At 41.2% G+C, this 24,542-nt stretch overlaps 3 protein-coding genes across 8 annotated transcripts in view; 2 read left to right on the top strand and 1 right to left on the bottom strand.

Moving 5' to 3' along the window:
- Nucleotides 1-24,373, bottom strand: part of LOC128876745 (uncharacterized) — a 34,514-nt gene extending 10,141 nt beyond the window's left edge. For 2 of the 5 annotated variants that reach the window (XM_054123354.1, XM_054123359.1), the window contains exons 1-7: nucleotides 24,023-24,373; nucleotides 22,497-22,599; nucleotides 21,369-21,660; nucleotides 20,937-21,299; nucleotides 20,525-20,864; nucleotides 20,311-20,435; nucleotides 20,169-20,228 (exon numbers count right to left, since the gene is read on the bottom strand). In XM_054123354.1, the coding sequence (XP_053979329.1) occupies nucleotides 20,169-20,228; nucleotides 20,311-20,435; nucleotides 20,525-20,864; nucleotides 20,937-21,299; nucleotides 21,369-21,602 (1,122 nt within the window). In that variant the 5' untranslated portion in view covers nucleotides 21,603-21,660; nucleotides 22,497-22,599; nucleotides 24,023-24,373. Of the gene's footprint in view, nucleotides 1-20,168; nucleotides 20,229-20,310; nucleotides 20,436-20,524; nucleotides 20,865-20,936; nucleotides 21,300-21,368; nucleotides 21,661-21,881; nucleotides 22,600-24,022 lie in introns of all 5 variants that reach the window. The other 3 variants (XM_054123356.1, XM_054123357.1, XM_054123358.1) reach the window with 3 other exon arrangements.
- LOC128876750 (uncharacterized) lies at nucleotides 311-20,151 on the top strand. Of its 2 annotated transcripts, XM_054123382.1 has the most exons (5): nucleotides 314-402; nucleotides 582-968; nucleotides 5,590-6,581; nucleotides 10,468-10,909; nucleotides 13,205-16,934. In XM_054123382.1, the coding sequence occupies exons 3-5, from the start codon at nucleotides 5,859-5,861 to the stop codon at nucleotides 13,492-13,494; spliced, it is 1,455 nt and encodes a 484-aa protein (XP_053979357.1). In that variant the 5' UTR covers nucleotides 314-402; nucleotides 582-968; nucleotides 5,590-5,858; the 3' UTR covers nucleotides 13,495-16,934. The 2 variants fall into 2 exon arrangements, with proteins under 2 accessions (XP_053979358.1, XP_053979357.1); XM_054123383.1 differs by having other exon boundaries at nucleotides 311-968; nucleotides 13,205-20,151.
- Nucleotides 22,798-24,080, top strand: LOC128876757 (very-long-chain (3R)-3-hydroxyacyl-CoA dehydratase hpo-8). The gene is made up of 5 exons (XM_054123396.1): nucleotides 22,798-23,010; nucleotides 23,151-23,268; nucleotides 23,337-23,572; nucleotides 23,659-23,834; nucleotides 23,920-24,080. The coding sequence occupies exons 1-5, from the start codon at nucleotides 22,907-22,909 to the stop codon at nucleotides 23,997-23,999; spliced, it is 714 nt and encodes a 237-aa protein (XP_053979371.1). The 5' UTR covers nucleotides 22,798-22,906; the 3' UTR covers nucleotides 24,000-24,080.
- Nucleotides 24,374-24,542: the final 169 nt, after the last annotated feature.

Below are 24,542 nucleotides of genomic sequence, written 5' to 3'. Positions count from 1 at the left end.
TTCGCTCGCACCATCCATCCCCCGTTGGCCACCAATCCACTCGCGGATTTCCCCTCTCGCTCTGTTCTCGATGGTTCAGCTCGTTCGGTCTCTGTCTCCACGGTGGTCGCGCTGTCTGTCGCCGACACCGAGCACCGCGAGTCAGTCCGGTTGCCTACCTCGGGCGCTGTTGACAGCCACCCCCGTGCGCGAGAAACCCTTCCCGAAGCCAGTCGCGTTTCCATCTCTTCCACAGTGATAGCGAGAGACCCCCCATTAGCGCGTCTTCCGTTCCGTTTCGTTCCTCTACGAAACCGGTTGGTGTGTCGTTACGTCGTTAGCCATCGAGAAGACAACGACGACGTTCACGTTTCGATCGAGCGAAACCGCGAGGTACTCTAGATCGACGATCCACGCGTCCTTGTGAGTGTTGTTTCTTTACGCGATACGGTTGTTGCCCCGCGACAAAACCCACTCGAAGATGGGCAAAATTTCTATTCAGATGCGACCTCCGAGTTACGAATAAAGGATAAAGTTTATTCGTTGTTAGTCGAATAAAACGTATAATCCGTTTAATCGTTGGCTCGGATAACGTGTCTTAGGTTCGCTTTACTCGCTGTCCATTATTTTGCTCGTCTCCGGAGCCAGCGAAACGAACTCAGGATCACCGTGACGATCACCGTCAGATAATTCAAGGAGAAGATGACGACGCGCATAACGAACCGCGCGAGATCATGGTGGTGAGGAGCGGATCCGTCGCGCGAACTAGAGGCAAACGGCGAAGAAAGCAAGCAGCGAGTTGGCATGAACGACGAGGGGAACAATCCCGACGACGCTCACGGCGATGGTTATAGACGTGACGTGACGACCACGTTCCTGTCTGTCGACTATTTACGTTCGTTCTCGCTCGTCATACTTGCGATCGCTACGATGGTGTTGATGACGCGCACGTCGGATCGTCGATGTGCCAGCCTTCAGCGCGCCTAAAGGTCAGTAACGAGATCTAGAAAAGTCTTTTCCAACTATCGACTACCGCTTCGATTTCATTCCTCCTAACGTCCCCGCATCGACAGACAGAGAACACTAAACACGTGTGTGCAGAGAACGATCAGATATTTATGTATACAGCGACTGTGTCGCTTTCGAGGGTTACGGGTGCGGATCTAAGTCTGGTGTGCTCCAAACGATTTCATTTTTCGAGGTATCCAGAATAAGAACAGCCTTTTCGTATTTTCATGGAAATTTCGTCGGAGAAGAATTTTTCAGGAGACACCGATTCGAGTGTCTCCTTACATATGTTTCGACTTGTTACTCGTTGGCGGAGGTCCACGATTCTATGCAAAGATATATCCAACGTTCCTCGGTGTCAGAGTATCGTTCGTTGGGCTGTAACTCCGCAGGGGTGCGAACGAGGCGTGGATAATTGAGGCGGGGCCGTGACAGTGGAAGTCGCTGAATAAATATATACATACGTGGAAAGAGAAACGAAGCGAAGGAAAGCGACGATAAATTCCTTCGGGAAGGTCGGGGGAAGGATTGCATAACATCGCTCGCTCTCGCTCTCTCGCTCTCGCTCTCTCTCTCTCTCTCTCTCTCTCTCTCTCTCTCTCTCTCTCTCTCCCTTTCCCTCGCCCTCTCCCTCTCCCTCTCCCTCTCCCTCTCCCTTTCTCCGCGCTTTTCTCTTGCTCCCTTCTCGAGCGGTTGATTCTCGGTTTCCCTCCAAGCAGAGAGGGGCAACATTTTATTCGAACACACACAACCAAACCGTGATTGTTTACAATGTTCGTTACGGAATACTTTATTTTTAATTGAAATTCAACATGTAACGGATAAACAATCGTTTGTTCGTTATTCATTGTTTTTGACCATCTTCGTCTCCGAGTCCAGCCCTCCTTCAAACGTTAACGAACATCTGTGTCAATAACTAATTAAAAACTCTTGCCACGGGTCGCTACTACCCCCTGGAACCCTTTCTCTGCTCTGCTCGCTCTTCCCGTCCTCCGTACTGTGTAGGTATTTAATTAAAAGAGACCGCGACCTATTCTCCGCGGCGATGCTCGCCGCGTCGTTTCATTCACTGGACAAGGTCAGCCCTCGTTCGTCGCACACACCGGCATGGAAGGGATTTTCTCGTTTCTCTCTGCGGGAGAAGAACCAAGGAAAACGACGAGGTGACGAAGAATCGATTCTACGCCACCTTTCCATCGGTATCGAGTGAACACGTCGCCTGAACATTGACCAGGACATTGACTGTGAATGTGTTCCCGTTGGTATGGGGCAAAAATCCTCGGATTAGGGGTTGGTTTATCGAGTTGTGGAACTTTTGAAAAAAAATGGAAAATATTCGATTCGTGGACAGAAAATTTGGATTCTTCGAAATAACGGGAAAAAGGTCGCGTTGAAAAATTCGTGCCAGTAACAAAGATAACCATTTGGTAATTAGATTTTGGACAAGACTGATTCACATCGGTTTCCTTTCGGCGGTGTATTCAGCGGGAGCACGCCCGGAGGGCTTAAACGATCGATGGGTCCTTACCTTTCTTCCGTGTTTCGTTGCAATGCACCACTCGCTAGCCCTGTCCGTGCACAACATCGATGCATAAAAGAGAAAAAGAGGGAACGAACTCGAGAGCGGAGATAGTCAACAGCCCTTGCAACGTGCGCGCCCCTTCTCGCGTTGGATCGTCGCGAATCTATCGACGACGAGGGCTTCCTTGTTCTCCACCCACGTCTGTTTACCCCTCTTTCTTTTCTTAGGTCCACACAACGTACGTGTGTGGATTCGTCGAGCACGGTGCATGTGCATCGTCCGTTCTTCCACCGTGTTGTGTTTATCGTCGCCGCGTATATTCCAACATGAGCCACGGAGAACTCCGGTGCAGTGATTCCCAACTACGCGGGTGATTCGACCCGAGCCGTGCCAAGAATTCGAACCCGTTCATTTAGATGCATACAATGCGGATGATTTTATGCGAGATAAGTAGGAAAAACTTTGGTTAAATCTTGTTTTGGTCTAGAGTATTGGAGATTTTGTAACGATTTCAAAAGATTTCTAATAAAAATTTGTACCGTTAAAGCAAAGTTTAAGCGCACGCGAGCAGGAAATGTCGAAGCACTGCGATATTAACGAGAGCAACCGTGCGCCGCGCCGCGCCGCGCCGCGTTCGCAATCCCCTCATGCGCGTGTTTACTCATTCAACCGCTGGAATATGCAGTGTTTAAACGAATCCGGTGGAAAGCTTCTCATTTCACGCGGTGCAATTTGCTTCCTGAATCGCTAAAAAGCTTGAATAGGGGACCGTTGTGTGTAAACGAAAGGGAAGAGGCAACTTGTCGAGACTCCACGTTAAAGGTAGAAAGTACGGAGAACTTGGAAGACGCGGACGACGATATTCCTCGCGTTCTTTTTAAGACCACCGACTGTCAAAACCTCGAAAACCCGGACTTGCCGGTTTATCGTTGGATAATAAATTAGCCAGCTTGGTTTCGCTCGATATCACCTGCTGTTAACACGGGATTGCTAGACAGGTTCGATTTTATGCAATGCTATCGTAAGTATATTTCTAACGTGTACGTTCCTTTGGTATCTTCCGCTTATACAACGCAGACCTTCCAATCGTCGCGTAACCAAAATTATAATTTTTCTTTTTGAAAAACACCTTCATTCTCAGTTATAGGATCACGTTAGACGGATTACGAATGCTGCAACGCGAATATTGCCATTTTCAAAGTACTCGATAAATATAAATACCAGCTGCCGAAGCGATTCGAAATGTCAGTTGATGCGCGTCATTTAAAGTTATAAATGTCTCGTTAATATGAATTCACGGAAATAATCTCGGCGCGACATTTAAAACCCTCCCGTTAACACAGTCGGAGGTGTTTCTATTTGCACGGGAAATATTTGCTCCGAGAATATTTTAAAAAATTGTTCGTGCGAGCAAGCATCATTTTCTACGCTGCTGACGTGACGACAGCTGACAAATAAGAATACTCGATAGATATACGATTACCCAGGTACCTTCCGCGATCTCCAGATTCTTTGTGACGATATCTCTCGCCAACGATTTTTCACGCATACTTTTTCGTAAAATTGTATGCTCGCATTTAATTGAAAGAAAACAAAAATCCATAGTCGGGACGGGCAAAACTAATTCGTATTCGTCGCCAACATCTTTCAGAAAGATTTTCGAATTCGTCGCCATCTTTGAAATGTAGTATTTCCGGTATTTCTTTGAACGATTGTTTCGTGAGATCGGCTTGTCAGCTTTCGCAGAGTTCTCTCCTAGCCGTCTTGTACGTTGTGTTCTCTCTCCCAACGGAGGCAATGCGGGCGCGCACAACTAGCCGGCAGGGGATCGATAACAGAATCGCCTATCGCATGCTACAACTGTCAGAAAGAAATACAATTTAGCCAGGCGCACGCTAGGCGACCCTTTCGTGCCATTTCGCGGCGTACGTTGGTTTAACGTGATCTATCGCGATGAAGGCTAATAATTACCGTATCTATGCGACGTGTATAGTCTGTATATCGGGCGATACGCGTCCTCGCGTCCTTCGAGAAATTGAGCGGGAAAGCTGTCCGGAGCGCGCATTACGGAAGAAAAATTAAGGAAAATGGTTCGACGACTTGTGATTTTAGTCTCGATTCGTCTCTCTTTGTTTGGTCAATTTGATCGATGTATAGGTTCGATATTTTTATCAATTTTCAAAGTACACTCGACTTTTAGCCACGACTAGAAACAGAATACACGTGACGCAATCAGTCTGTACGGTGTCCGACAAGATAGATTGCTCGCCCTCGAAAACTTTATTGCTTCGTATCGATGACACGAATCTGATATCAACCGGCGCTCGAATATTGTTCTTGCGATGAAACAAAGGCCAAAGCGGTGTTGCGAGGTTCGCGCGCGATCGATCGATTACCGGTTCGAACGTTTACCTCGAATTAAACGGATGAAACAAATTATAGAGTCACGGATCCGTTATCGGAAACTATAAATTTTGAGTCGGTACGCGAGACGATCGTTGCTCGTCCCAAGCCATAAATCTTTCGCGGACACTTTGATACCACGTTCCGACTAAATTTCTCATATCTGAAAGATCGACTTGGTTTGCATTGCTGCCATTGATTACTAGTCTGTCATCGAATCGTAGGAATGGCAGGTAGAATATCGATCGACAGAAGTGGCCGAACCTAACGCCGTCTATCGTTTTGGTCAGACGATTGATTGTATTTACTCGAACGATCCAATTTAGTAACCAAATGGCGCGATCTTCTAATCCCTAATTCAGCTGTGTCGAGTACCGTTGCCTTTGATCGATCTATTATCCGCGACGACGCAATCTCTCGAACCACTCGACACAGGCAATTTAACGTAAACTCGAGCAGTCTAGTGGAAAGCTAGTGGAAAGAGGGTCGAAAGTGTCGAAACGAGTGGCCGAAGTAAAACGTTGCATATTCTGGTCAGACTTTCGCCCGAGGCGATACACTCGACAACCCACAAAAAAACCACTGATACACATTTTCGATTCATTTTGTTCATTCCGAAATATCCTTGCATCGAAAAAGAGGAAAAGTATGTATATTAACACTTGTGATCTGTCTAGCCGTAGGAATCAACGCTGCGATCGTCACCACGAGAAAGCGAGTCCACAGGAATCTGCAACGACGCGGAGAACCAGGGTAGCCCGCGACCATCGTCTTGCAATGAACAGGCTGCACCTGCCAAGGCGCATAATGTGTCTCGCGTGACACGCGCCGTTTCTCGGTACATTACTCGTCGGGGCTCTTTGGCTTGATACACGCCCCCGCTTCCATTCTACCCAGGGTATAATCCTTACGACGAGGACACGCGTACCAGGGAGGCACGATAGTAATGACGGTGATGCTGCTGCAACGTTCAGTCACCCCGCAGTCGACGCACAACCAAAAGACAGCGAACAAGGACTGCAGCGCGAAACAGTCATTTTTATTCCTGCTGGACGACCGTCCAGAGCATCGACACTCGACGGACACGACTACCACGATTACTACCAACAACAACAACAATAACAATAACAACGTCAACAACAACAACAACATCATCATCAACAACAACAACAACAACATCAACATCAACAATATCAACAACAACGTTCTCAAAAGAGACAGCAGTCTCTCGTACGTTGCCGAGGAGTCGGTGGCGTCGGTGACGTCCCAAAGACGCGCCGATTGTGGCCAGGACGTCGCAATGCGATATTACCGGCTCTGGATCTACACCTGTAACTTGGTGCTGCTCGGTAGCGCGCTCGGCTTCGCCGCTACGGTCTCGCGTACTCTTTTATTCACCGGCGATCCTCGTCGTTTCGTGATGCCAGGTGTGCCTCGTGCATTCGACCCAACAGCACTCTACGCTTATTTGGCACTGGCCACGCAGCTGGGCTTGGTGCAGTTGCTCGGCTGCATCGCGGCTAGGAGGCTCAGCGCCAGACTTCTCAACGCCTATTGGGTTCTACTTCTGGCGCTTCTGTTCGGCGACGCCGTCATCGGGGTCGCCTGGGTCTTCCGATTCGAGAGGATGCGCGCCGAGCTCAGGCCCAATCTCAGACAACGACTGCAGGTCGGTATCCTTCCTTTCGGACCGTCTTCGGATCTTCTTTTTCAGACGATTCGTTAATCGAAGCGGTACGCGTATTTCGAACGATCGGATTAGAGAGTAGGAAGCACAGCTTCGTTTTAGTCTTTTCTCGCGAGTCGTTAAAGAAACTTTGATTCCATTCAACGTTAATAGTCTACCGTATGTAAACGAACTTCATCTTATTGTTAGACGCTTCATCCAAGGCAGCTCGACGTTGCTTGTAAAAAGTTCGCTCGACCGGGGCATATAGATAATCAACCCTCTGCGGAGACTTTTTCCCCCCAAGTATCAAACCAAGCTTGGAAACCATAAGTCCCAGGGCCGAGACCCTGGGATATCTTCCTTTCTGAGACAATCGTTGCTTCCGTTTAATAAAACAAACGACGAACAACCTAAATATCTCTTTTTATCGATACACCGATCGTCCAAGTCGAAGAACTGTACAAGTACGTCGTGTTATCATCTTAAACATACCCAAAAAGTTTGGAAACCACCGAAACTTCTTTTCCACGACTATTTTCTCCCTCGTGAGTTGGTTGGCGTGATATACAGCGCGCCGCGATTTGTTATACCGAGAATCTCAGACCAGATAGATTGCAGGACAGAAATTTGTTTACGGCGGCAGTGGATAAACCTCTCCAAGATTTACATTTTTTTTCCGCGGCGTTCGAGGAGATTTTTTCCCAGAGATGGGCAAAATCCTTACCTAGATAAACATCTCGAGTGACGAATAAAAGATAGACAATCTCTTGTTCTTTGCATACGTTATTTTCGTCGTCTATTATTCCAGTTAAATTTTCGCCGCGTGCCAATCTAGTCAAGAATGAGCAGATTTGCAATGTGCAACGAGCATCGCGAGTATTTTATGCTCGACGATTGAAAAGGCTATTATACGACGGGCGTCGAGGGCAATGTTGTCGTTAAGCACGGTATAAGTGGCTCGTTTTGGCAATGAGCGAATCGGCAATACTACCGTCAGCCGCTACAGGACGGATCTCGGCGTCGGTGTCGGCGTCGGTAGAATAAATCCACTCGAATCGACTCGAGCCAACTCGAGCACCTTGTTCCCAAGCATCGTATCAATCTATGTAAAACTACGAATACCGTTTCGATTTCTTTCCAACGACCAACGGCTCGACACGATCGTAGACGACTTTCCATAGCGGTTGGTACGTTATCGAGGTTCGGATACGTTATACCTCACCGTCTATACGGCAGACTAGAATAATTTAAAGGGCGCGCTTCACTCGATCAAAGTTTCGCTGGACTTGGAAATACCGTGTAGCGTAGACTTCTCCGGATATTTTTATTTATTTATTTATTTATTTATTTATTTATATTCGATGGCTTGATTCGTCATATCAAGATAAAACCAGTTGCGTACAAGTATCTGTCGAATGCGTTGAAAATAGCAGGATTAAAGCGAGCCAGAGAAAAATCGGTGATAGTTAGCGACTGGTGTCCGACCGACAGCGTTAAGAGAGAATATAAATAGATGCGAAAAGAGCAGAGACGTCGGTTCCTGTCAGAGTTACAGCCGTCGAAGAATCGCAGAGGCGTGGCCCGTTCTTATCAGCGGGCAACATTCAATGGAGTATCGACCAGCAAAAAGGACAGGTTTGCGTCGCGATTCGACGAGACGTGGAGCAGCACGTCCAACTTGTATTAAGCGGTATCGGCCGCGGTGTGGGAAACGCGCTTGAATTATAAACAGGAGCTATTTAAACAAAACCGGACGGAATCGAATGATTCTTAATTTTTTAGTTTTCCTCGTGTATGGCTGATCCAAGTCCATCTCGCCGCGCACATACCGTCCCGTGTTTCCATTCGATTACCGTTTTATTTCCGTCCCGCCGCGAGATTCGCTTGAAATGCTATTCTCGGCAGCGTTCGATCGATAAACGTAACAAATCTACACAGACGTCCGTAGTCAAAAAATCGATTTAATTTCTCCTGTAATATCGGCGAAAAAAAATGGGATGTAACCGTCCTAAAAATCAGCTATCATTGATAATTTCAGCAAAATTTCGAGTATTCGTACTTGTACGTTACTTTTGACGGCGAATCGACGGTGTAAAAGTAAATTCGAGTGTAAAATTGTTCCGCTACATTGAACAGCAATTATATTCTCTGCGCGGTATGTTCTTTTTTTTTAAATTAGTTTGCCTCGAAGAAATGTTGGATTCGCGTGTTTCGCATCGCATCGTAACTATTGAAATGGCGCGGCGTTACCGACCCGTGGTTGGCTGACCCAACGCGTTCAACTATAGTTTCTACGGTAGTATGAATAATATTCATACCATAACTGGTATACAGTCTATTTATAAACGCGTGTGCAGGTATTTATATATTTCCTGGTAACTTGGCGGCACGAAGTTTCTTCCATCTACGACGCTTGACATTTAAACGAACAGCGATCGTTGCTGGTTTAACGTTTCCGTCTAGACTAATTAATTTGCTTCCCGATGGATCGTTAGATATACCTCGCAATTGGAGGTTTGAAAAATACTATTCCAATTGTTTGAACACTCGTTAATTTGCAATCGTCCAGCGAATTCTCAACTCGCAATCCAAGTATTCGATCGACGAGTCAAGTTCTCTGATTATCGAGCGGAGGCTACGCGAAAATTTAAATAACTCCAAGTAGTCTAAACGGTATAAAATTTGTATGAACGTGAGCGTTGATATATTACCGTGTTATTGCAGATGTTATCGGCCCCCGCCCTCTTCGCTGCATCTTGCGTATCTATCGTTTCGTTTACGCGATATAACTTGCGAGCTATCCTAATTTAGATTGGTTCTCACGGTAAAATGTCATTAATTTAACTTGCGAATGCCCATAACGCATATCAAACTACGTGGCAATTCATCTATCGCAATTTCTACGATGGCTCGCATAATTGAATATTAAGATTATGCCGTGATCGGGGTTAAAGTTCAGGTGACAGTATTCGTTGACTCGTTTAATTTTTACTCAAAGACACCTTCACCGATCGGTGTAAACTTCGGATTCAGGAATTTCGCTGATAAACTCGCGAGCCTCTGAACTAGTTTCCAACCCCCTCGTTGCCGTCGCGATGAAAAATCAGTGTCAGGGAGATTAACAACGGTTCCAACCTTTTGCCCGCTTCACCTCGTTTCTCTTCTCGTATCTGCAGTCATTATTCTTAGCCCAGCTGTTATCTAGGTCGATCGCATAATCGACGGAAAATGTGCGTATCCCGGATATCGGACCATAGTTTCCGTCGTATTCTTCTTTCGCTGTCGTAAAAGCAATTCTCTGTTAGCAAAGTTTCTCGTCGAATTTTCGCTATCGCTTCCTGTCGTTTCTGACATTCTGTTCTGTCGACCGACGATTACGTTGACGCAACGCTGCGTCTTTTCTCGAGGTATAGCATCTCCAAGGTATATCGTGCATGCAAAAACAAACAATAAATATACGATTGGAATAGATTTGGAATAATCGCAAACGAAGAATCTGGCTGGCTAGGATTCGAATCTACTCGTAAGGTGCTTGATCCCATTGCTAATTTTGAACTCGCGAGACTGACGCGACGATTGGATTCGTGAACCCGCGCAGACGTGACAACGGCCGGTTAAGTGTTACGGAAATATTCGATGCGGTTAAACGGTAAATCGGTTGTCAATTTTTAATATCGAGCCGCCGTCAATCTCGAGCAGAATTGAACCGTTTAAAAATATCGGCGTCCATCCGTTTCGTCGGAGGATGCGTAAATTTAGATTCGGCAAACGTGGTACATCCTGCATCGATTAACGTGTTTCAAATCCTTCTCCGGCTCTCGCTCGAGAGCTTTCCCAAGTTCCTCGACACCGTCCACGTATTTATAGCGATCTATTTCCACTGCAGATAGAATACGGTAAGGATCTACGATTCACCGAGCAGTGGGACCGTTTGCAAAAGGAGTTTATGTGTTGCGGGGTGACTGGTCCCAGAGATTTCGTAAGCCGTTGGCCTCAAACGTGCTGCGGGCCCAGCGTGAACGTCAGCGACGCGTGTCAACAACCGTTCGCGAGGGGCTGCGAGGAGTCTCTGATGCGATGGCTTAGGAAAACGGCAGACCTGCTGTTTGTGCTCGGTTTCTGCGTAATCGCGTTCGCCAAGCTGTGTTTTCTGGGAATCCTGCGGTACGAGATACGAGAGATGATACAAAAGATACGTCTGCTTCGGGAACCACCGCCACCGGCGACCACGTTAGCTCAATCACCGTTCTCGCAGGTCATGCCGGAAGCGACCAACAACGGGAACATTGTTCGACGCACTACTCTGCCCAACGCTGTCGCTCCTCCCGGTAGGTTTTCACTTTCCACGCAACGAGTACACCGAATTCTTTGCGTTATTCGTTCGAGGCTCGAAACGATTTCCGAGTTTCAGCTCTAACAGCTGAAACATCGCTTACGCGTCCTCGCAAAACGAGGAACTTGTTTAACCGGTAAACATATTTTTCTCCGTAGGAATCGCGTGAGGGAAGATTAATCGACGCAATCTAAATTCTCCAGCACGAGCCCGCGTGCACGTTCTGCTCGCTATGAATTACTTTTATCTTTTGCAGATCTTCTTGACGTGCACACCGCACACGGACCAACCGACCGATCGTTATTCTTCCCTTGTTCGACAAAAACGATTAAATATGTTTGGACCAAATCGATGTGCTCGATCCTAGTTACGACTCATTAAACGATACGCATCTTCGATGTAACACGGGCAATCTTCGATAAAGAGTTTAGCTGTTCTACCTTCTACGTATGCGTGTATTCACTTTGAAATCGTACCGTTCACTTTGAATTTCCGCAAGTGTGAATTTCTATCTATTACAATGTACAATCGGATAACTTTGTTGAAAAATGTCTCGAGGTACAACGTGAATCCATTCTAGAACGCGTCCAGTTAACTTGCCGCTCACCTAGTTATTTCCCATTAGGCTTTCATCGTTAATCTGATCTTTTCGGCACACCTCCGTAGCTTAGACCGCGTAAGCGCTATCGACTGCGAAGCCGTGCAAAAGAAAGAAAAAGAAAACCGCGGACGACCCTAATGAACGTATATCGAACCACGTCCGACAAATGTTCATATATCCGCGAAAGGAACCAGAAATGTTGGTTTCGTTAAAGTTTCGCGGCCTTCCTCCGATGGAAAGCTACTTCGTTCTTGGCCTAACTTTTCGAGATGGCAAAACTTGGCAAAAAGTTTCGCGAAACATTTCCACGAGTAAGCTCATCTCGATGTCTACGACGTAAAGTCAACTTTCTCTCCGTCCTTTCGTTTAGTTGACACGACAGAAATTTATCGGGTCGATGGTATGCGGATTTCGGCAAAAGTTTACTCGCATAATCGATACATACGAACCATTTCTAGAGATTTATTCCATCGAACGGTTAAATTTGCGTAAAATATTTGATCGTGTACTACATGTTTACCGTAGTAGAACACGTTACGTCGGTACGCCTCGGCCGCGGCGTTGTTCCGTTTTACAAACAAATACACAATTCGTTTAAGTAATACCCGTACAGGGCTCTGCTCGACTCCGATTAACCTAGAAGAACTAGGACGTTGCGTGCTCCCGGTTAATAAGTATTTAACACTCCGCGGTGCCGTCTGTAATTACGAGAACGATAGCAGAGTTTATCTTTATTCGAAGCCAGGGACCGCGGTTGAGCGTATTGCTCCACTCAAAGGTCATACTTTTCGAACGATAAGAGGACGACGTATTCTCTCGGTAGGTCGTTGAATACGTAGCGAAAATTCCGTCCAAAGTTCGTTGACCATCGCGTGATTATCTATTATCGTAAAGTAGCGATCGGCAACGGTGGTGGTGCCCGTCACCCGTGGGTACCATGGAACATGGATCATGGCTCTTGTACACCTAACGTGACTTATATTTTTCAACTTGTACTTTTCGCGTGTTATAAACACGTATCTTTCGTAAAGTATGTATACAACGGTCTCGAGTAGCTGACCGTCATTGTTTACACATGCACGAGTATACACGAGTTGCTCGTCTCGCGATTTTGCCGAAGCTCGTCTTCTCAAACAAAACTAAGGCTCTTGGCAAGAAAACAAGTTGCCGATCGTTGCCGTACTTAATATAGAAATTGGTGAAATCACGCGATGTCGATTCTTTTCGAAGACTAGAATTAACGAATGTTTCGCTTGATCGATCCTCGGCCGACCTCGTTTCGAAAAACTGGTAATTATTCGTCCGCTCCACCTCGAGGGGGATTGTTACGCTTTTTATCAAACGTGGTGAACAATGAGGAGCCCTTGTTAGTCGTAAAAATGACTGATCGTCCCAGTAACCGAGAAGAGGGACTGGGTCACGAACTCGTTTCTTCTCGACGCCGGCGCCGACGCGACGATCGGTATTAGGTATCAGCGTATCGCGATTCTTTGGATTTCGTTAGCAATTTTCCTGCGATTACGATCGTGGTTGGTCAAAGAGTCGGTTCTGTATCAAGTGCGATACAGTATAGTCCATCGTCGAAATGCGAAAGAATCGAGTATCGAACGCATAACCTTCTTTCGTCGACGAGGAGCGACTCTACCCGTTTTGTATGCTTGGCGATAGTAACGAATGCATCGTTTTCAGGAAACGCGTCATTGCTGCTTCAAACGGAGGACTGCAACACCGGAAGACACCCCCTGCTGGCAAACAATCTGCAGGACGGTGGGGCGGACAGCGACACCAACAGCCATTGCGCGTTGATTCTCGAAGAAACTACGCCTACCACGGCGAACCACACCTGTGGTGCAGCTCGGGAGAAGAGCAACGGTAACAACAATTACGAGATGCGCGAGTTCAACAGAAGATTGTTGCTGTCGAATGGTGGCAGCCCGGGCACGGGGATAACGGCAGGTGGACAAAGCAGGCGGACCTGACTATGGAAGTGGTGGCGAAACACCTCGAACCGTTTCCTGTACAGAAGCAACCGGTTCGCCGAGATCACCGTGTATAAGTAAGCCAGCCCGTGCATACGTGGCTCCGATGCTCCATGCGTGTAGCCGCACGGAAAACACGGAGAAAAGTTTGGAAAACGTGGTCAGAGACGAGCCGCTCCTCGGATTCTACATCCAACCTCTTGTACGGAAAGCTGTCGAACGGAATTGGATACTGGCTGTTCCGTTGAAATGATCTTGGAATTAAAGAAAATCCGACAAAATATAAATACGCGTATGCTTCGCATATCGATAGCTGATGATTCCGATTTTCGAACGTTACACGAAACTTTAACGTATCTAAATATTCGACAAACTCTACGTTACAGGGGTCACAGACGCAACGATTAATCGTACGATTAATTAGGCCAGTGATTCTTAATCGTCACGCCGTTAAGCTAGCTACTCTGCGATGTCAATTTTTCTCATCTTTCATAGTTTTTCAAATGATAACTATCATTGTTAAACTCGTTGTGTTCGTAACGTATCGAAACTACACCTATACATATAGTTGCTCCTTGTCTCTTTGCGAATCGTTAGGTCTGTAACTCTTATCAAAGGTAAAGAAATGCGTATAAAGGACTATCGAGGAAAAGTAATTCAAAATAATTTCAAATGATTTCAAGGTTACAGCCTGATTCAGTTGCGCGAAACATCTTGCATACAGAATGATCGCGTTACTAGCAACCAGCGTATTTCTTATAAACGAACCATACGAAAGAGAAGATGAAAAATCGTCGCTGATTTCGAATAAAAATTACAATGGTTTAAAGAGAGGTTCTCAACATGGTCGCTAGTGACTCCCCAAAGTGTCCATCGTCCACTCGATGTTCGATCTATTCGGGATCGATGAATATATTTATTTTTGTTATATCGAAAGATGCATAAAAAGTATCGTTGATGGACAACAAGTTCGAGGATCTCGTTAATTTTGTTACCTCGATAATTATAAATGTTAATAATATACATTTATGGAATCACTTTGTGTTTTTAGTAAATATAAATTAGAAAAACATTGTTGTTTTTTTTTTGTTGTTACGTTTAATAAAAAAAGGTATTGTCAATCCCTGTTTGATTCCTAATCCATTCCTATCTGACAAGGAGTCGATTCTTACTAAAATCAATTTCAAATACTCGAGTGATCGTAAATTTATCTGTACAGGTTGGTTCACCTGAAGTTACCGATCATACGATACTTTCATATTTTGTACGCCTGGTAATAGCGCAAGGAACCGTATGATATTCAACTTTCCATTCAAACATAAGTTAAGTCTCTTTCGGTATGGGAAAGATAGAGCAAATTGCTGTATCTTTCACAAAACGATGCAACTATCGTTACTTTCATTTTTCTTTCTTGTACCGATTACTTCAAAGAAACACGCTGGGTAGCAATAAAGTGAACGATTCTGTATATCATTCGTAAGTTGTATCGATTTATAAATCAACCACGATGAAGAAAAGAGAGTCTAAGACGAGACATTTTTATAATCCGGGAGCTGGATGTGCGAGCGAGAATACAATAATTAGATCGTAATGTATAAACAATTTGTTCAATTAAGACGATTGGATGAGTACTATCTTGAAAAGACAATACATGCGCTTGTAGAGGCGGTAGACTAGCCGAAAGCGAGTCGAGGATACGTTAAAGGTATTGATTTTCGGGCACGAGTTTCCTTCGAAACCGAAGAGGGGTTCGCGTTTGATCGCTTTTCTCGAATCGCGACACCATCGATTTAGACCTTTTGCATGGTTTCAGAAACAAATTCGCTCGTTCCTATAGAAAAAAAAAAAAAAATAAAAAAAAAATATATATATATATATACATATATATATAAAAAAAATAAAACGAAACTAACGCGAACCAAATTATACCGTAGATTCTCGAATTTCGATCGACAGCCATTTATCGAAATCGACTACTTTTTTCTACAAAGACTATTTCACGCGAAATTCGTGAACCACACGCGACTCGTTTCGACTTAAATCGCGCACACAGCTATACGTAAAATGGATGGAACAAATATAACGAGGTACGCGAGACGCGTTCACGAGGTTTGCTAATCTTTACAATTTCATTCCACTAAAATGGTATTTTGTTATTTAAATCCTGAATTTATAACACGACATTAAGTTAAAAAAAAGATAATGCTGCACGTAGCGAACACCGTTAAACAAGTATTTCGCTCGTTTTTTATTCGCCTCCCGACACCTTCCAACACCTCGTTAGATTTCTTCCACTAACGGTACATACACGCGTACACATACGCACACGCATACACTCATTCTAGAAATCCTCGTTTTGTCGCAAACGAAACGAGCCGGAAATTTGAAATTCGCGTCTGAATCGGAATCCCAACGAGGTGATCCCAAAAGTTGAGTCTCGTAGCAGACTGCCGAGGACCGACGACGTCGTTAATATTTTTCTATTAAACTCGATCCTTTTCCTACGGATTGCTGTAAAACGAGTCAAGAATTCGATGGACGTGGTCGTTTTACTTTCCTAAGTAAAATTCATCGCCGAGAACGTTTAAGTGCAAATTAACAGAGACGATTGCGTCACGAAACTTTACGACGCATCGCATCCGTCGAGTATTACTTGACAAAATTGAACAAAGACGCAAAAATGATCAAAAAGACAATGAAAAAAAGATAAGGCATAAAAAGAAGCCTGATCGTAAATGTAGATTAATCGAAAGCGCTTGACGAGGAATGTAGAATCACCGAAGATGAAGATAAAAAAACCAAGATTTCGTTCTCATTTCTTTTTATTAGGAAAGCCAGAGAACAAGTTTGTTTATTTCTTCGTGTGAAATTTAATTTCGCGACATAATTTCGTCGAAATGTTTCTCGATTATAGTACTCTACGTGTTGTCGTAAAATTACGTCAAGGAGAAAGAAAGAGGGAGAGAAAATGAATTCTAGAATTGCTTCGAAGATCAATCGGACGCAACAGTCTACCGTTTCCCTCGGGTTAAATACAAGGTACTCGGGCTTTCTTATCGACGTGAAACAAATTTTAGTTTTTCGTAGAAGCGATTGATAGCGTCCTTATTGATTTTTTCAAAGGAGCCAATTTTCTCGTGTGATCGTGTACTCGGTAGTGTTGGGCAAAATGTAATCCACGATTATCATTATCGAATCAGGAAAGATGAGCAAAATTCTTATCCGGACAAAGAAAATTGTTCCACCATACCATTCAACGTTTTCTCTGCCAGTGTTTTTCGTACATTACATTTCACGAATCAAGAGAAACGACCCGTCTCAATTCCGTGACGTACCCTGTACAGTCGAACTTCTGCTGTATTTTTAGAATCGGTGATGCGATTGACAGACACTTCGTTAGCGTCTACATAGATGGAACGGTAGATAATCTGATTACGCAGGTAAACGACAAACAAGTTTTCTATTAGCGCGAACCAAGTCTACGAAGCATTTATATCGCAAACATAGAAAATGTTAGAATCTCGCGTCCCAGGATTTGAGCATCGTAATAAGGAAGACTGCAGCGACAAACAAGTTAGATGGTAAAACAAGACCAAGCATACTTAAACGTATTGATACCGCGACGGATTATACATAACGAATGACCAAATCAAAATATTTACAGTACTAAGTGTATATTCGTTTCTTCTTTTTTTTTTCTTTTTCTTTTTCTTTTTCTTTTTCTTTTTTATAGACCCACAGAACCGAAGCTTTTTAACGTTTTTAGTTTTCGTTAGTCTACTTAGATCTACGACACTCGTGAAACGTAAAAATTTTCATCGAATAGACAAGTATATTATTCGAATCTATGTTGAAGTGAAATAAGACGAAAAGGAATTTCAACCTGTTCAAGATCTGAAATTGGCCATACAGTTTGAGATGTTCGAATCGTACGTTTCTTCTGTGAGATCAGCGCAAGTGCAAAGTCTGCACAGCGACAAGATCCAATGTGTTGACAGAGTATATGTACATGTATTTTACTTTACGTGACATGTAAAGGCCACGGCGAAACGAGAATCAACGTAAACGAAATAAAAGGATGAAAACGAACCGAGAAAACAATATATCTAAAAAAATGATAATTACAAAACAAAACAAAACAAAAAAATAGAATGAAAAGAAACGAAAGGCACCAGACATGCCTTCGTGGTCTTTCAAAATTCTCTTTCTACGCGTATTCTTTACACGTCTTTCCGTCCTCGCACGGTCAGCGAAATTAATTACTTTTGTAGATTTGTTTTCGAGCCGTAAGTTTCCTACGCTCTCTCTTAAATCAAGTCGAACCGAGGATATTTTGAGCATGAAATCGTTGTATACCGATTTTTACGTAAATCGCGAGTAATATGTCACAATATATACAACGTAACTATCGTTGCGACACGAACCGCTGGTATGTACAGTTAGTAATAGAACAAAAATAGCGTTCCATTTTTTGTTCAGAATTTCAACGAAAACAAGAATCGGGCAAAAGTTAAGCTGTTATTTATACGTGAGCGATGGTAGCTACCAGGTTGTAGTAAATAATACCAGGGGATATATCAAAGGTTAATCGCTTATCGTCATGCGAACGTTTTCTTCTTCTTCTTCCATTCGCGTTTGCATATTTATGTAGTTTTTATGAATAAGAAGATGACGGGCAAAATGTTACTGGAGTACAAGATGAAGAAACAACGTGGCCCAATTATTAGATTATTTCAATTATTAGAGACATTTATTAACGGAGACTTGTTTATCTTTTGTTTGTTCTTTGAGATTTTGATCCAACTAAGAATTTTGCTAATTTCTGCGCGATAGTTACGACGAAATATTGTGGTATACTATTGTCACGCTAATTCTGCCCGCAGAACAGGACTATAAAAAATAAAACGCATCTGTTTTTCGACGAGCTATATACACGAGAATTTAACGCGAAAACGAAGAGCTATTGGAAATAGTAAATGTAACTCGACAAATATAAGTAACAACTATAAGGTTGTTTCCTGAATAGTTCTTTTTATATAAACGGAATACATGCAGCGCGAGTAGTCTGCATTGATTTGTGCTGTAAAGTCGTATAAATATCAATACGACACTCAACGTACTTGGCTTCCTAGCTAGGATTAATCGAAATCTATAAGATTATACGTTTACGAGCGCAAAGATAATGGACACACTCTATTAGTAGACTGTATATAGCGGTGTTCGGTAGTATACGTTAAGTGGTCGATCGTCTGCTTAAGAAAAAACCCGCAAACAGAGTTCAACATCGAGACATCGTCCTTTCTTTGGTATTATCCCTGAATCTGTATCATCGTATCGATGATTCCTTGTTAGACTTCGAATTTAATAATTTACGTCTTTCTCGTAAGTATATCAGTCTGGACAACAGGGTATCATTAGCATCGTACGTTAACGCGTTAGATTACCGGAGAAGCCATCGTAGGGCCATTGTTTTCGTTCTGTTCTTTTTTCTCACGCGTTTGATTTTTTAACACTCCGGGGTTCTTTCTTAATCAGGCCATCGAGTTGTCGTTGAATGTATTAAGATAAAATAATAATACGAAGCTTACACCTCGCAGACATACAGCCTCTGCCACTAAATGTATATAAGGAATATTATATGTATAATGACAGGTAGCGAATCGATTTTTAAATGATCATTTAGATGGCAACTATGTTAACGCAAGCCGCCCAGAAGCGAAGACCTACACACGCTACCTTTTCGAGTAGAGTTCAGCTGTCGCGTTAACTTTGAACTCTATGGAATAATGTTAACGTACTCTTTTTCTTTATTTTCTTCCGATTATTCTCTTTGGTTGTTGGTTAAATCCTCGCGTTGCATCATTTTGTCCAAAACGAACGAAAGACTTCGTATATCTATGTTCCACTCTCACCAGATGTATCCTGACAATTATACGATCCCATAACGAGAAGGGCTTTTAAAATTAAAGTGTGTAGTCATTTGTAACTGATCGATATTTAAATGTTATAAGTACGTATATCGAGAAGAATGAAAGAGAGGGAGCTTTGAATAGTGCCTGCTTAAAAAAAAAAAATGAAAAAAACAACAACCCAATCTACTGTATCTATAAATGGTTAGACACGGTATGTACGTTGTTTCATACATGGTAAATTCCATAGAAGTACCGTAGCCAAGTATGGGAAAAAGTGTTAACTAATGAAATATGTTCGTTATTTTGGTAATTATACAAATTGTCATGCACAACGAAACACGCTTATGTCGAGTTCGTTTAGGCTAATACCTCCAACAAGTACTATTTCGATAGTCATATCGAGATTCGAACGGCGTAGAAAATTTATTCGGTAGAAAATTCCTACTCGAAATATTCTATTCCAGCATTTCCTTTTCATTTTTTTTTTTTTTATTTTAATATCTTCCGTACGATTCAAACGAAATAAAATATCGACTTATTTTTCGATCATGTTTCACTAATCTCATATTTTCTTACTACATCAGACCACTCTTACCCATACTATACTATGAGTTTACGTTATTCGATATTCTTAAATGTACATAAGAACCTATGTGGTCGTAATTGTATGTAAATACTGTTAAACGTTCTATAACTCTACTGAAATATGAATACAAAAAAAATTGGTTATTTAGTATAATTCCGACTTTGGACTTGACTTACTTTTATCTCAGGCTCCTTCACTTGTAACGTGGTATCCATCACAGCTCCGCCAATTACAACCTGCATTAAACCGATTTAACAATTAGAACAAGAAAAAGCGACACAGGGTACAGAAACAGAATCGCATCTTCTTTAAACTTACCGGCCTCTGTTCTGATTTTAGAAAACACTTAGATGCTGTGCTATTAGGAAAACTTTGACGCTTCTCGATAAGATTTATTGCTATTTCTGCTGCCATGTTTGCATTATTTTCTATGAGTGCCATGTCTGCAATTTTTAAAAAGGTCAATTTTATTTCAGCTTTACTTGCTTTCTCGTTACAAGATTTGTTCGCCAAGCGATCCGACCGTACTTACTGGCTTGAAGAGATCGACCATAAGTGATTTCATTTAACTCCTCTAACAAAAATGGAGTTATACTCTTTCCAGTTATATCCTTACATTTTGCACTTTCTAAAGCTTTGCATATCGCTAATTCCATTTCTTTCGGATCTAACGCATACGCTTTAGGAATAGGAACGGCAAACAGTAATCCTGTTCGAAGACCTAATTTTCTTTGAGTTTTTAGAATGTCTGCAGCTTCTTTTGAATTGGAAACTTTGTGCTGCACGTTTATTTTTTGAAATGTTTCGGTGCAATAAAATGCTGGGAAATGATTTGTATCGCCAATTTTTATTACAGGAACTCCCTGAGTTTCCTGAAAAGAAATATATGTTGCAAAATCTTTGGCATAGTAACGTGTTTCTATTGCATAAAAACGTATACTAACTAGGTATTCTAGCGTTTTCTCAATGTCTAAAATAGATTTGACACCTGAGCAAACAACAGCTACAGGTGTACGTCCAAGTTCTATTAAATCGGCACTAATGTCGAAAGTTAATTCTGCTCCACGGTGAACACCACCGATACCTCCTGTTGCCATTATTGGTATACCCGATAAATTAGCTAATAACATAGTTGCGCTAACAGTTGTTCCTCCGTTTAACTTTTGACTCACAATTGATGATATGTCCCTACGTGAACATTTAATAGTTTTCGTAGAATCTGTTACAGCCAAGGTTTCCAATTGGTCCTGGTTCAGACCGATATGTATCTGCCCATTTAGAATTGCTATAGTAGCAGGTACAGCACCCTAGAACAATAATAATCAGTGTAAACAGATATACATATCGACTCAACTGTAGAGTTTAATAATAATTACTTTTGTTCTAACAGCATTTTCAACTTTAATAGCTGTTTTTAAATTATCAGGATAAGGCATTCCATGAGTGATAATTGTAGACTCTAGGGCCACAATTGGTAGTCCATTTTTTTTTGCTGCTACTACATCATGCCCATATACAAAAGCATTGGAATTGCTGCTGAATCGACGATTATTCGATGAATATAGTTTTCTTACTTTTCCAAAGAGCTTTCGAAAATATAACCATTGCATCTTTATGATTTAAATCGTATACAAATAACTATAAAACATTTAATTTACTGACAGTACACTGAAACGATAAATTAACAACTGTACTATATATATTTGAACGTTGATAACATAATAATATCAACATTATCAACGCGTTATCGAAAGTGTAACAAATTCATATTAGAAATAACTGGAAGAAATGATACAAAGATTTCGTATATTGTTCATTCTAAATACGCATTTTAATCGTAATAACGCATAAGATATTAGACATTTCAATAATAAATCTCTTCAATTTACCGATCTGATATAATCGCGATTCAATTTAATTTCGGAAGTCGTCAACTATTTAATATCATAAATCAAATTGAAATCCCATATTACAAGAATTAAGTTATCGAATGTTTTCCTATTGTTTACAATTTATTTTATTCTTAGATATTCCTTAAATCGATAAACGTTAAATAATTATTAAATGGATAAACGATCGATAAATAAATAAATAAATAAGGTCTTTAATGAAATGATAATGAAAAGGTTCTACAAAAATATACAACTAATAGTTCGGTTAACTGTCTAATTTAATGCAACTACATCACTTAAATGTGGCCAAATTTTAATTACGAAAACTGCTGACTAAACATTAGGTATCAAACGCATTCATTTTCTTAAATAGTACGGTAAGGCGTGTTGAACTTTGATCCCAAAAATCAGGGACGTAGTTAGTATAATCGTAATATCGTATAAAGTAAATCATGTGTTCATTATTAAGAAATCAACAAGCAAGAAGTATTTAAACTTTGTTATATGCGTACATAAATTTAAAAAAAAAACACTTTCATATTTCTTATCCAAGCGTTCATTTAAACAAAAAAAAAACGAGAAAATGCATATAAGAATAATTCGTATACATACCTGAAGAAACTATTCCTTACTGAACTAATTCATCGTTTTAGAATATTGAATGGAATGTTTTCAACTGTTTTCAAGTTTTGCTGTTTCTTTTCGTCCAGAATAACTGAAAGAACGAGTCAATAGGAAAATTTAAGGTAATGATGTTCGTGTTACATATGTCAACACTGAAATGTTTATATTTTATATTAAAAGAACGTGAACTCGAGGATTCGAATTTTGAAATATAAACAAGTATTCAAGCACCGTGGGTTTTAGTAAGCACTGCTACACTCCTGTAGAATGTACATGTTACTATACAGCGTACGCATGAATTCGTCAGTTTGTCGTTGGACGCGTAAAAAGACTATGAATTTTAACGTTCCGTCATTAAACTTATAGATATTGTTTACCGTTATTGTTTCACAGTATTTATGCCTGAATTAATTAACAAAAATATGAAATCGAAGAAATCGAAGAAATCGGGTTCTTCTGGAATAATTTATTTAAAAATTTATAATTTCGCACAAGTTTTAGGGTAAGTAGTTATAATTTGAGAAAAATTCCGATAGAATGAATTTTTCAAGAAATTTTTTTTATAATACTATATAGAAGTTTTCATATAATTAATATTACGAGCGAGTAAATACAATTAAAAGTAAACAACTGTTATTGCAGTTGGTGTTATATACTTTATAAGTTTCTGCAAAGTGATTTCTCCTCTCCGACAAGAGCTACTTTATGGCAAAATGTTAAGTGGCCTGTTGTTATTTTTCAACATGCTGCTTTTTTGGAGGTAAGCATTTGTTCTTAGTTTAGCTATATCTATAGAGAAATAATAAATAGGATGTATCTATTTCATAGGTAGTACACGCAGCGTTAGGTTTAGTTAAATCTAATCCTATACTGACAGCTTTTCAAATTTTAAGTAGAGTTGTAGTTGTAAGCTTTGTATTGCTGGCAACTCCAGAAAATTATGCTGCATCATCTTTTGGACTTCCATTAGCACTCTCGGCATGGTCAATAACAGAAATAATCAGATATTTATATTACCTCACAAATCTCATTGAGTTTGTACCATATTTACTTACATGGTTAAGGTACGTAATTTACAAAATTGTGTTGTAATATTTTATAAGTAATTACATTGATTGAAATTATAAATGATATACTATCATTATCGCAGGTATACATTATTCATTGGATTATATCCAATTGGAGTAACAGGAGAACTTTTATGTATATATTCTGGTGTACAATATGGTCTCAAGCATCCACAAGCTTTTGATTATGTATTTCCCAGTTCATGGAATTATGCTTATTATTACCTAACTATAATTATAATGTTATCATACATTCCTTGTAAGCTATCTAAGTATTCTACTTGTTACTATATCGATAGGGTATTCTAATTATGAAATTACTATTTTTTTTCGGTGTATTGCAGGTTTTCCAATGCTGTACCTCCATATGTTTGGTCAAAGACGCAAGATTTTGGGTGGTAGCACTCATAAAAAATCTCAATAATATCAATGAAATTTCATACTTACTATACACGATACATTTGTACCTTCCACGATTAAAATAAATTGATTGGTTCATAAAAAATGTAATCGTAGTGTATGAAACCCATTTTCTTTTCAGTTCTTGACATATTAGTATATTTATTTATCAATTTCCACACTGTTAACAAAATGGATAGTCATCTGACGCTAAACCGGTAAAACTAACTGAACTATGATACTATGAACTAACCATCTAATCATACATCTATAGTCAGCCCTGGCCAGCACTCTACTAATGATATTAGTAAAATGGTTTAGTATCATTTAGTAGCATTTGGTTCGTAGTGAAATTATTACAGTTGAATTAAAATTTTCTGATTAAAGCATGCGATTCATGGACACACAAATGGGTCGCCATCTCGCGGTCAAAAGGTCGAACTAATTTTTCGAAGATATGTATATATGACACATATTATACCACTAATATCTCGTTTTCCGTATTATTAACTTAAAATAAAATAAAATAATAAATTTAGGAAGTAATAAAGTGGTCAGCGCACACGTA

This window comes from Hylaeus volcanicus, chromosome 5 (assembly GCF_026283585.1).
Source record: "Hylaeus volcanicus isolate JK05 chromosome 5, UHH_iyHylVolc1.0_haploid, whole genome shotgun sequence".
Taxonomy (NCBI): Eukaryota; Metazoa; Arthropoda; class Insecta; order Hymenoptera; family Colletidae; genus Hylaeus; species Hylaeus volcanicus.
The sequence above is the reverse complement of the archived record's forward strand: the minus strand, read 5'-3'. Positions and strand labels throughout refer to the sequence as shown.

Bases quoted from the DNA above. Each gene is read 5' to 3' on its own strand.
- LOC128876750 (XM_054123383.1), top strand. From the start codon at position 5,859: ATGACGGTGATGCTGCTGCAACGTTCAGTCACCCCGCAGTCGACGCAC. The intron at 6,582-10,467 runs GTCGGTATCCTT...TTTCCACTGCAG, and splicing joins ATCTCAGACAACGACTGCAG to ATAGAATACGGTAAGGATCT. The intron at 10,910-13,204 runs GTAGGTTTTCAC...CATCGTTTTCAG, and splicing joins CAACGCTGTCGCTCCTCCCG to GAAACGCGTCATTGCTGCTT.
- LOC128876757 (XM_054123396.1), top strand. From the start codon at position 22,907: ATGCCTGAATTAATTAACAAAAATATGAAATCGAAGAAATCGAAGAAA. The intron at 23,011-23,150 runs GTAAGTAGTTAT...CTGTTATTGCAG, and splicing joins AATTTCGCACAAGTTTTAGG to TTGGTGTTATATACTTTATA. The intron at 23,835-23,919 runs GTAAGCTATCTA...GGTGTATTGCAG, and splicing joins AATGTTATCATACATTCCTT to GTTTTCCAATGCTGTACCTC.